The sequence below is a fragment of the Simochromis diagramma genome, unplaced genomic scaffold (assembly GCF_900408965.1).
Source record: "Simochromis diagramma unplaced genomic scaffold, fSimDia1.1 OVJJ01000361.1, whole genome shotgun sequence".
In the NCBI taxonomy this organism is placed as follows: domain Eukaryota; kingdom Metazoa; phylum Chordata; class Actinopteri; order Cichliformes; family Cichlidae; genus Simochromis; species Simochromis diagramma.
In genome coordinates, this window is record NW_024386860.1 from 1,853,658 (window position 1) to 1,866,452 (window position 12,795).

The 12,795-nt window shown below is 42.1% G+C and overlaps 1 protein-coding gene across 1 annotated transcript; it reads left to right on the plus strand.

Moving 5' to 3' along the window:
• The first annotated feature begins 189 nt into the window (after positions 1 to 189).
• si:ch211-257p13.3 (kinesin-like protein KIFC3) lies at positions 190 to 12,764 on the plus strand. The gene is made up of 21 exons (XM_040031077.1): positions 190 to 487; positions 741 to 3,481; positions 3,715 to 3,837; positions 4,005 to 4,101; positions 4,243 to 4,394; positions 4,515 to 4,767; positions 6,650 to 6,822; positions 7,191 to 7,256; positions 7,522 to 7,659; positions 7,739 to 7,936; positions 8,173 to 8,346; positions 8,685 to 8,832; positions 8,942 to 9,072; positions 9,187 to 9,298; positions 9,372 to 9,553; positions 9,631 to 9,735; positions 9,820 to 9,950; positions 10,043 to 10,163; positions 10,292 to 10,421; positions 11,066 to 11,295; positions 11,410 to 12,764. Exons 3-21 carry the CDS (start codon positions 3,736 to 3,738, stop codon positions 11,533 to 11,535), a joined length of 2,769 nt encoding a protein of 922 aa, XP_039887011.1. The 5' UTR covers positions 190 to 487; positions 741 to 3,481; positions 3,715 to 3,735; the 3' UTR covers positions 11,536 to 12,764.
• Positions 12,765 to 12,795: the final 31 nt, after the last annotated feature.

The window sequence follows — 12,795 nt, forward strand, 5'->3', positions numbered from 1 at the left end:
CTTTCAGATTTTTTGAAAACAAAATTGCATTGTTTCAGATATCTGTATAAAACACGGGCTCAAAAAAAGATGAGAAATAATCAAGTAATCCGTAAAGCATTTCAAACCTGGTGGTCGTTTTGGTTAGAATAGTTGCAGGGTTTACGAATGGCCTTGAATGCACCATTTTGCGCCTGCGCATTGCCAAATCCTTGTTTGTCACGTGTCAAAACAAACGGCCGCTGTTCCTGCTACAATTGTGGTTCCTATCTAAAGTTTGGTGCTGATTGTTTTCTCTGTTTGTCAGTGGAATTTTTGAAATTTTGACACCGTCTCCAGTTTTAATAGCTAACTAAAAACACGCTGATTAAGACTTTGTAATTTTCCTGGTGTTCTCTAGCCGTGTCTCCCAGGATCAATGGCGTCCTATCTAACAGAGTGGGTCACGTCATGTTTCAACATAATTTTGACAGCCACTGCACTCCACTCCTCTTACAAACTATTTAAGGTGGGTATCACTCAATGTAGTATCTGTGTGTGGACATTTATTTGTAGTAAATGAGTAGTTTCTGCTTTTTAATAAATGATAGTAAACTTAATATCCTTGGGTTTGGCCTTCTTTCCTCAGCTATTTCCCTTTATTTTAGTTTTTTTCTTTTCTTTTGCATCTAACTTTTAGCAGTAAACCGTAAATCTTTCACTTGACATTTGTGAATCTATCTATCCAGCCAGTATCAAACTTGGTCATTCTCTCTCTGCAGGTCCACAGAGCACCTTCAGTAGGCTTCTTTCTGCTTGGGATCTCTGCAGCAATTTCCCTCTTGCATCCCTCCAGCCCGTACCTAACCTCCCTGCAGAGAGAAGCAGAATGGGCTGCTGAGGTGCTGGCTCCAGTGTTGGTCTCCTTTGATTTCCTTTGGCTCAGTCAGGACCATAACACAGCACAGATTCTCCTCTGTGGTTCTTGCCTGCTGCTCGGACTCTCTGACTGGCTCTCAGCAGATACTCTCACAATTATGACTCGCTGTCTGGGCCTATCATCCCTCTCCTGCTGCCTGATGGTGTGTTTGTTTGCTGGTAATGCTTCAGGGGCCTTTGGGAGCATGGCCCTCAGCCTCCCCTTACTGCTGACTCAGAGGTTTGGAACAAAAACTTTTGCTCCTCTGCTTTTTCCAGCTGCTACAGAAGGACTGTTGAAGTGGCTTTTAAAGGGGTCACTGTTGATAGGCTGTTGGGTATCAACTCTTGCTCTTGGAAAGTTTCTGTTTGATGTGACTGACCAAGCTGTCTATTTAAGTTCATAGAAATCTCTGGTATCTAGGACTGTGACAGATGTGACTGACAAACTAGAAAAATGCAGAAATCTAATATGCCTATTAATGTGTCAATATAATAAATAATAGCTCCAGTAATAGCTGGTTCAGCCTTCTCAAGGATTTGACATTTATCTTTTTCCTGCATCATCATGCAGCATTTTTATGGCTCATAATGAGCTTTTGGGGAGTAAATGAAACATGGCAGTAAGCATGTATGTAGTAAAGACAGTGAGTCTGTGTTACTTTATTTAAGTGAAATCTATGCACACTGCCTTTTGATAAAAACAAACATTATACTTGTGTAAATTAATCCCAAGTTAAAAGAACTGGTTAAAAAAAATCCTGTGTTGAAGGTAAGGGGGTTTGTTGTGGGCTTGTCTCATATCTCTACCTTTTGCCTCTTTGTCTACCTGCTCTGTAAGACCCATACTGTTTCTATGTGTGTGATGATGTCTTATCCTCACCTCACTAGGAGAGGAATCAAGGATGTAAGAAATAAGTTTGTGGGTGGGGGTGGGGGGTTGTTGAGGGCGGTACCAAAAAGTTAAACATGATTTATGAATTTGAAACGTATCTATTAAAAAACCCAAGAAACTGAAGGTGCCAGCTGAGGGTGTGGGAAGCTGAAACTTTTAATAGGATTTAAAAATTGGATTTTAGGGTGACTGGGATTTCCTATTCCTATTTCCTATAAAAATAAATAAGCGATATAGGGGGGTTCAGGGAAAAGCATCAGGATTTGTGGTTCATCATCTCAGAGAGCACATGTACTAAAGGACAGCATAGTTTTAAACAGGGAAGAATATAAACAGTAATTTAGAAGAATTTCCAAACATTAAAGAAATAATTCTGGATGAAATTAAAGATGGGAAAATTTCCCAGCATGATAGTACCACAGCATGAATATTACAATAGTCCTTTTTGTAATGCTTGTTTTTGCTTGCCTCTGCATTTTCTGGAACATACAGCCAAACCAAGAGACCATGACTGAAGATACCCTTTTTGTAGAAGTCTACTTAACATATGTTGTGTTTGACTATTCTAAAGATGTCATTTGTATATTTGAACTTCCTGTATGAATTTCCTTTTTAGCAGTGTTCTTCCATCTTCCGGCTCTTCTAACAGTTTTAATGTTGTGGTTTCCAGCTGCCTCAGAGTCTGGGTGATATTTGTTCTGCAAACTCAGCACGATGTCTGTTTTAAGAAAAAAAAATCTGCAGTGGCTGAAGGTTTTGGCCCAGCCCTTATCTCATCACAACTGTTTAATTCTTATCAGTTAATTTAAACAAGGAAAAAAAAAACTTTCTTGGTTTGTATCAGCTGTCTTGGCACTTGAAACAACCTGGCCTGTTTAAACCACCCTCGTTTCACTGTGTCCCATGTCATTTACATTGACCTTGTGAGATATTGATATTCTTTACAGTCATTTGTAGTGGACGCTGCAGAGGCTTCCTAAAGATTTCAGGGGTGTGAGCAGCTTCCTCAGCAGTTTTTCCTTTTTGCAGTATATGTGCAAGCATCTGTGCCTTTCTCTGGGACTGCCTATGTCAGTCTTCAGGGAAAAGATGAACACTGATGCTTTTTACCATTTTTGTGGGAAGTCCAAAATGTTATGGTAATTGTTGCCTTTTAAAGTGTTAGTTTTCTATTTTTTGACCATTTAGAAGTTTGACATTTTGTATTTAACTTGTTAAATAAACAAACATGTAAAACCTGACAGCCGTCTCACTGTTGTGCCATCTATCATTGTTAAACCACTTTTTTACTCCTTGAAACCATTCCGATGTTTTCAGATGCATGAAGCTGCAGCTTCTGATTTTTAAGAGCACCTTTTATGGTCACTGTCACCCCTGACTGCGACCGCTGGCATCAAACCTACAACCTCAATCTGTCTCCATGACTGCCTGTATCTGTCACTTCACCACTGCAGCGCATCGGGAAACTGCACTGAGCATGCTCGCTGCAGATGCAGCCTGTAGATGGAGCAAAGGGGAGGAGAGAGGAGAGGACGGTTGGGAAGGAGGCACAGAGGAGCTGCACACAGCTGTGAGATGCTGTTGCAGCTCTGAGAACAAGAGCTGCATGGGAAGAGTCATCACTGGGAATACAGATGGAAGCTGAAAGTGGAATACGAACGATTGGAATGTCGGAGAGTCGACACCAAAGAGGAGAATTCATTTGATAAGGTAAAGAAGTCGAGGCGTTTTATTGTGATGGAACAGAGTGATTGTTACAATAGAAACAATGTTTCACCTCTGTAGAAGTCATTGTGTATTTGCACTAGATTTTGTTATTATGTAACCTTTAACAATCACTGATATTAAATGTTTCGTTAGTATAAGAGTACAAAAATAAAATTCTGCTTTTCTCCACCTTTGTAAAGATGCGTGCTATTAATGAGCTCATTTGTCATCTATAGAGACTCTTGGGCAGCGTGGAGATGTATGCCTTTTACTCCCTTTTGGTCTACATCTTCTACACTGTCTTTAAGAAGGAGGAGGAGGAGGAAGCCTTGGAAGGGGCGTGTGGAGATTCCCCAGATGTACGTCTAGCCATATTATGTCCAGCCTCGGGGGTTCTCGATTGCAATAAATAAATGGGGGGGGAACATGCAGGCCATAAGCTCACTAACAAAGGATGTATACAATGCTGCTGTATGCATGTCTATTTTACTGTGTGACTGACTCTTATATATGATGCTGTGCTCAGGAGCCAGGACCTGTTTCCATGGAAACAGGGAGCAGGAGGAGAGATGGCCACACCCCCAAAGTGGGAAAAAAAGCTTGTGCTCGCTTTAGTGAATCAAGTGGGTGCTCAAATAGTCTTTCAGGGCATTTTTAACCATAAAATGAAAGTATTTAGGAATAACACTTGTTTTTGTCTACAAGAGATCAATAAGTACATACATTCCTTGACTCTATTGCTTGTGTGATGCGATGTCATCCAGGCAGCAGCAGTGACACAGATGAAATGAGCGATGAAGATGAGGAAGACACCCCTGACATCCCAGCTTGCACTCCTCTGGCCGCTTTTCTATCTTTCAAGCAGGATGCTGAGAAGAGAAGAGCTTCCCAGGTTCAGCTCGAAACAACAGGAAAGGTAACAAGTGTCCAACTGATGTAGGACAGAATAACACGAGCTCGATTTCCCCAAACCGGGGCACTCTGCACATTACTAAGGTTTATGTGCGTGTGTTTGTGTGCGCTCTTTGCTGCATAGTTGGCAGAGTCTCCCCTGGTGGCAGTGATGTCCCACTTGCTGAGTTTTCTGGAGCAGTACTCCCATTTCCAGCAACTGCAGCAGCAGGCTGACCAGTACCGGGTCCAGCTGAAGAGGCACCGAGTCCAGCACCGCCGCCAGATGAAGGCTCTCCGAGCCTCCTACCGCCAGCGTCTCCGGGATAAGAACAGCATCATCAGCAGTCTGGAAGAGGCCATCAGCCAGCAACAGTGCCCCAGTCCACTGAGCGAGGGTGAGAGAGCTGGGATGAGGTTGGAGAAAAGGAGGAGATGTGATAGAGGGGGAGGGAAGGAGCAATGGGGGAAGGGAAAATAAGGGGAACGTGAGATTGCGGTGTATTGTCATGGAGTGTGTGAGACAAAAATGAGGAAAAGGTCAAGGGGCTGTTTCAATAAACCCATCCACTCAGCTGGTGGGAAAAGAGGTGGTGAAAATTGCACATGTCTGAAGGTAGATTTATGAGATTCCAGAGTGGGTAGTTGGAGGAAGATGAATTATCAGGACAATGAATGAAAACGAATGGACTGGGTTCTGTATTTTAAATGAGACAGGGCTCATGTTCTCTCTGTTACAGTGGAGAAAATTCTACAATATTCCATTACTGCTTAAAAAACGTGAAGAGCATTGAGAACGAGAGATTTAAAGCATGATGACTAAGTGTTTTGGTTCATTGTCATGGGGTATTATGTAGTTCAACTACATTTAATGTGGGTGTGTGCCTTTTAAGTTGTCCACCTACCCAGCTTTAGAAAAGAGTTTGATTTTATCTAACTGGGAACACAAAGTACATGCGAGGCAGCACTTTTGTAGAAAAACAGGTTAATCAGATTTATTAGGATGCAAGACGTTTGGCAGTAATGATGTCACAGAAGCCAGACAGACACTGTACAGCTGCAACTGACCGCAGAGCTTTAGATGTTTGTATCTGATGTGCTTCAGATTTGACCAAATGGCTCTTTGACATCGCAGCAGTGTATTCTCTCCCTTGGTGTTGCGCATATGGTCAGGTTGTTAACAGCTCTGTAGATCTCAAGCTCACTTATATAGCCTCAGAGGAATACCTCAATATGCATGATAACCCAAACCAGATTATAAGCATCTCTATAAGTAGGCGTGTTTAAGGCCTTGAGTGCTGGCTCTGTAGTTTCTGCATAAAGATACGTGAGTATGCGGTGAGACTTTGTGGTACTTGTGTAGCGACTCAGTGACTCTTTGTCATGAATAAAACAGGGCTGTTAGTGCTGTTTTATTTCCTGCAAATGCACTTACAAGGTCAGGCACATGTTAGGCAGCACGTGTAAACGTGTTGGACTAAAAATAACCCAAGGCCTACGTCCCAGGGTTACAAGTCTGTCTGGTTTGTTTGTTTAGTGTCATGCAGGACTGGTTCTGTGCCTCTTGGGTGTGCAGCAGGTAAACCAGTTTGTATCTTTGTCTGTGATCTTTCATTCAGTATTTAAACCGAATGGTTTGCCCTGCATGCAGATGACATTTATCAGAGTTTAACATACATTTTCATGCACCATTTCAAGCTGCTGTCTTAAAATTCACATCGTTACATTAGTACCTCTGCAGCCTCAAGTGCTTGCCAACACATTTACGCCTGCACCACTAATTCACAGCTGTGGCCTCGTCTCCTTTTTGTTTTTCAATATCTTGCACCACCACCTCTTTTTGATACAGCAATGAAATCTGACATAACGCGTTGATAAAATTAGCAAAGAGCCCAGCAGTGAAAATTAGACGTGACAGAACCCGATGAATCATTGAGGAGGAGGAGGAAAGCGATTAAAAGCTGTCGGGCATGCAGCTCAGGTTCTTGTTGGACAATAGGCTCCTTTTTTATAGGTTGTTGCATTTTTCACATGGTGGGTGAGGGAGCTTTCAGCACACTTTTCATTTTCATTAATATTACAGTCACTTGGAAGCTTTTAGGTGCACTGTAGAAGTGGTATTAAATTAAAATTACTGCATTTAAAAAAGAAAACGAGTGAGTGGAAGCTCAGATGTTATTGATTCTGACTATTTGTGACTGGCATAACATTAATATGTTTACAAAGACCTAGTTTGCACTTAAGCTGATGATTATAATGGATGTTATTTGTGTCCACCAGGTGAGTCTAGTAGTGATGAAGGGGCACAAGCTGGGGTTCACAGGCTGGTGCAGTCCCTGCACGGCCTGCAGGGTGAGAGGAGTAGGCTGAGAGGAGAACTCCGTCTGCTGCACTCCCAGCTGGAGCAGAAGGAAAGGGACAGACACTCTCGAATACAAACCTTTCAACAGCAGGTAGACCACTCCTTACTAGTTAGCTCCTAGGCTAGACCAATTTAAGCAAGAAAAAATGCCACCTGAAATCCAAAGTTGCTCTTTAAGTTTCAGTGAGTTTTTAGATTTTGTTTTATTATGAATGCATGTATATACTGAAAAAGGCTAATCCAGTTAAAGCACAAACATATCCTCTTGGGTGTTACGCTGTCGTTCTGTTATCTATTCTATGCTGCCTTTCTGGAAGGGTCTCTCAAAATATATCACAAAATATAAAAAGTAAAAAATATGTGCACATAAATCATCAGCTTGACATTATGTTACATGTAATAAAAATAAATTTTAGTTTTAAATGTCTGTAAAAAACACGGTTTTGTAATTTTGCACAGATTGATGAGCTGAAGAGCTGCATCGAGGAGCGTGAGGAGGAGCTGTCAAGACTGAGAACAGCCACTGTAAGAGCTGCACGGTCAAACTATTGACTTAATCATTTCTCAAGTCTTTGTGAGTGTCCACTTCATCAGCTGAGCTGCCACACGACCAAGTTAAAAATAGCCAAGCAGTGGTCTGCTTGCCTTGTACAAAACTTTAACTAGAAATTACTTAAAAAAAAACCATTGACCTAAATGTATACATATACTAAATAGACATTTTTCTGATAAATGATGGGATTTTTTCTGTTAATATGTTGGTCCTCAGCCTTATGTTTCATGTCCTCAGGGGGCCACAGACTCGGAGAAGCGGGTCCTGTGTCTGTCAGCAGAGAATGAGAGTCTGAAACAGAGCCTGAGCGTAACTCAAGGCCTCCTGCAGCAGCTCTCAACCATCCCCTCCCAGTCGAGCACCATGCTCATCAAGGTGAGAGGGACCAGCACAGCTGAGTGCTCACAGACATTCAGTTTAGGCCTTCTTACACTTGTAATCTACTTTGCTTTAGGAAAATGAAAACCTCCGTGGCAGAGTGCAGCAGCTGGAGCTCTCCCTACAGCAGCGTGCTGAGCAGCTGTCGCAAATGGAGCGACGGAGTGAACAAAGCGAGTGGAGAAGAGGCGAGGAGCTGAGGAAGAGAGAGGACAGAGTGAGAGACCTACAGCTGGAGTTGGATAGAGAGCGAGGCAAGGAGCCCGTTATTAAGGTAAATCTTATTTTGGAGAATTTTTAAAATGGATTTGAACAATGGCCATAAACTTTTCAAGATGATGAAGAAAATGACAGAAATGCTTTGTGACTGATTTCTTAACTTATATTGTTGAGTAGAAACACACATATAAAGAATGAATAATGTAGATAATTTGATTTGGGTATACTGACAATATCTTTTCATATGATTTTAGAGAAAATGCCCCTAACTAGATGTATCTTCTCTGCCAGTATGTCACACAGACCGTGGAGGTGGAATCTCCAGCCACAGTAAAGCAGCTAACCAAAGCCAGACAGAGGAATGAGTTGTTGTCCGAAAGGCTGTCCGGTCAGAATGAGCGGTGCAAACAGCTGGAGGAACAGATCAGGAAGTCAGACGAATACAGCTGTAATCTGCAACACAAGGTGACGAACATTGGCAGTACCATTTGCACAAGTAGGGACAATGTGCTCCACCAATGTTTGAGCTTTTGTCACAGGCAGCAGCAAATAAAGAAATGAATTACCTTTGTTAGCTGTTGGGTGGAAGAAGTTCCAAAAAAGAGGTATAAATCAAAAAACACCCTGTTTAGTTAACACATCATCACAGGATAGATAATCAAAGTCAGAAGGAGGATGTTTCTGTGTTGCTGCTGGAAATTCACAGTTTCATTGACAGATGAACTGATTGCAGAGCAGAATCTGCACATACTGCAGCAGTCGAGCTCACAGACTGACAAGCTGCTCTGCTGAACCTCTTACAGATTGCGGCGTATGAACGAGAAATCAGTAAACTGAAAGAGGAGCTGCTGAAAGAGATCGGCCACTTGGAGGAGAGGAAGGAGGAGGCTGTGAAGGCTGCTGCAAACTGCTCAGCAGAACACTTTCAGAACCTGCAGGACCAATTCTTCAGTGAGTAACTGAACCTCCAGGAAAAGAACTCTTGGTTTCTCCAAGAGGAATTGAAATGAAAAAGCAACTGGATTTGAACAAACTGGATTTTTTTTTTGCCTTTTGTCAGGCTTGCAGAAGCGTCTGACATCACTTCCTCCAACTTTACGCTCTATGAAGACAGACTACGCCAGCCTGAGGAGCCAGGTTCGAAATTTCTCAGAGTTTTATGGAGCAGCTATCAGCGAAGCAAAAAAACAGGTATGTGGTGCCTTGAGAACTATGTTTAATAAATTTGCCTATCTGACCAAATCAAAAAGTTTCATGATGGAGGGTTTTTGGGTTTGTTTGTTTTTTTGTCTTTTGATGTTGCAGATTTCAGCTGCTATTAGTGAGATGTCTGAAGCCAACAAAGATCTCCTGGAGAAATACAGGAAAGAAGTCGCACTGCGCAGGAAGTATCACGAGCAGCTGGTGGAGCTTAAAGGTATAACACTGAAAGGTTCAAACTGGCCGCACCAAGTAAAATCAGCATCACTGAGCGAGCTCCCTGTTTGCAGGCAACATTCGCGTGCTGTGTCGCGTGAAGCCAGTGCTAAAGGAGGACCAGCACGGAGAGGACCACTCGGTGGTCGTGACGACGGACCCCAACAACGAGTCCTCGCTCTCGGTGCTGAGCAAAGGAAAGGCTCGCATCTTTGAAATGGACAAAATCTTCCACCCACAGTCCACACAGGAAGAGGTAATAACGATGACACGTGTGAAGGAAGTATTATTGTACAGCGGGAAGACCGCTAACCTTTATTTTGGTTTCCTCAGGTCTTCCAGGAGATTGAACCTCTTGTGACGTCCTGCATCGATGGATACCACGTCTGCATATTTGCTTACGGACAGACGGGCTCTGGAAAAACCTACACTATGGAGGTAAAACACTGATTACTGTACGTGCTACTCATAATAGACATTTAAAGGTTTAATATACAAGCTAATTACCCTTTTTATTTCCAGGGTACTGTGGAAAACCCAGGTATCAACCAGCGAGCACTGAAACATCTCTTCAGTGAGATTGAGGAGAGGAAGGACATGTGGTCTTACAGTGTCACAGTCAGCTCTGTGGAGATCTACAATGAGGTGCTAAGGTACAGCTTTCCTCCTTTTTTTCTTTCGATAGAGCCTTACCTAAATAATAACTACCACTTGTAGATGTGGCTACTTGTATTTTGTATTTTAGAGACCTGCTGAGTAAAGATGGAGAGAAACTGGACATAAAGATCAACCCGGATGGAACAGGACAGCTGCACGTGCCGGGCCTCAGGGTCATCGAAGTAAAGAGCTTTCAGCACATCAAAAAGGTAAAAAAATGTTTGCTTCTCTTCTTTTTATTTGTTTTCAAATACCCACACAGATGCAATTTTTTGAATTATGATTCAGCATTAGAAAAATGATTACACTTATGCTAATTGATTGATTGCTAATCCAGATTCTAGCAACAGCCCGAAGGAACAGGATTACCTTTGGCACTCAGATGAACCAGCACAGCTCCCGCTCCCATGCCCTGCTTTGTATCACTGTTCAGGGCACTGACCTCGCCACTGGTTCCAAAACCACAGGTCAGCTATTAATGCATTTCTGCTTTAAGATGGAACGTTTACACAAGGGTGTCAAACATAAGGTGCGGGGGTCAGAATCAGCACATCAAAAACTCCAATCCAGCCCGCTGGACGGCTTTGGAAAATATAAAGGAGCGAATACATTTTTGGACTTTTGCCTGTATTGTTTTTCAAGTTTTTTCAAGTCCACCCCCACAGCCATTTATGCTATTTTATGTTTTATGATTGAGGGACAGTTGCGGCAGTGAGCTACCAGAAGTCTTTCTGTAATTTTACACATTTGTCATGTAGAAAAATATTTATGTTGTAGATGTGTTAGTGAAATTTCACTTCCTTTATCTTACATTTAGATATCTCAGGAATTAAATGTGTAATTAAACATCTTTACTCTGACAGAAAATGGAGTTTTGACTCGTCCAAGCCACTTAATATCACTTATTATCATGGTTTACAGTCTAATACCTACTTTAAATTTAGGTGAGGGCAGGCTGTGAATTTACCCTTTAAAACTGTCTCTTCACACGGGTATCAGTGTGTAAAGGTTGGGATGAGAAGCAGGGGTTAAGTGTATAAGACAAACATCTGGTATGAGTCTTTGTTGGAATGACTGACTTTATTGCTGACATTACTTTTTCGCTCCCCAGGCAAGTTGAACCTGGTGGACCTGGCTGGCTCGGAGAGGGTGTGGAAGTCCGGTGCAGAGGGAGAGAGGCTGAAAGAGGCCCAGAATATTAACCGCTCTTTGCTGGCACTGGGAGATGTAATTCAGGCACTTAGGGCTCGGCAGACCCACATCCCCTTCAGGAACTCCCGTCTTACTTATTTATTGCAAGACTCCCTGGGAAAGGGCAGCAAGACTGTCATGGTTGTGCAGGTAAGATTACTGCTCCAGTCCTACTTAATACCTGATTTATAAGCCTGTGATCATTTACAGTAAATATAAATTCTTATAAGGAGCATCATTTTTGTTCAAATTGTTTTACTAAAGGTTTCTGCTCTGGAGAGTAATGTGGGAGAGACCTTGTGCTCGCTGAAGTTTGCTCAGAGGGTGTGCAAGGTGGAACTGGGTCCTGCTGCCAGGAAGATTGAATCGGGTGGAGGACAGTGTGACTGACAGCCTTGAACCACTAGCAATGAATGAATCAGTCAGTACCAGCAAATGAAAACTCCACACTATCAACAAGATTACGAGCAATCGTGCTCAAGGGCTAAATCTGCAGGCGTCTACTTGGCACCAAATGCCAGCCTGCAATCAAGGTTAAGTATTGAGGATTTTATTCTCCGCTTTGCCATTTTCTGCTTCTGTTCCCTTTATTATTATTAAAATCTGCATGCAGGCGTATTTATTCTTCCACTCCGAGTGCCAAAACATCATCTAACTCGTCCCACTGTCAGAACTTTGATGCTTCCTCTGATCACTCTAGCTCAGTTTCTTAAATGCAAAAATCCAGGATCTGTCGTTTCCTGTGATCATCAGTGTTTAGAGCTACAAACCTGCTCATACAGGTTTGATAAGCTTCCAGAGCCACAATATCAGCACTTCACTTTTTGCAGTATTAGTCATTCTGCTATAAATGTCTGTAGTTTGTAGGCTTCGTCGCCAATGTGGTACATTTTTGAAGGTTGTAGTGTGTAGGAGAGTCTATTATGGGCTATTATTCATATCGATGACATTTATGTCACATGTTTGTGTAGTTTTTTTGTGTGAGTTTCAGATGAGCAGTGACTGAATTTCTTTTTAGATCTTTGATAAGAGTTTTGTGTAAAGAGGGAAGCTGTTGGAGGGAGCAGGTGGCCTTGTATTAGACTGGTAAAATAATCAGCTGTGCAATATCCTCCTTCTCGAGGACAGTTTGGGCCTATTGAAATCAAAGATGCACTTTATTGTGAAAGGATAGGAGCATTTCAGTTCAGGTCCGTGCAGTAGTGAATGTCATACCAAAAATACAGCTTATTGTTCATAACTGTTTGTCATGTTATCACCCACTGATTCAAAACTAACTTTTGAGTCAAATGTAGCAAGACATTAGTGTTGCAGTAACTACCATGAGTGCTTAGGTGTCACTAAATGATGCTTTTCAGAACATTTTCTGAATAAATGTGTGTTTAAGTGTTCTTTCTCTTATTTGATGCTCAGTAGCATTTGACATGCCATCTCCATTTGGATTTTCTGTTGTGGCTCTTACATCTCTGGTCAAATGTCGATGGAACACCATTTACGGAGGACCAAGCAATAGGTGCAATGTGAGGCACAGAGCCTCTGTAGTGTAGTTTCTTTTTGCCCATCAATCCATTTCCTTACACTTATCCGATTCAGGCTCACCAGGGGTGGAGAAAAAAAAAGTAAAAATATCAAATACAATTGAAATGAACT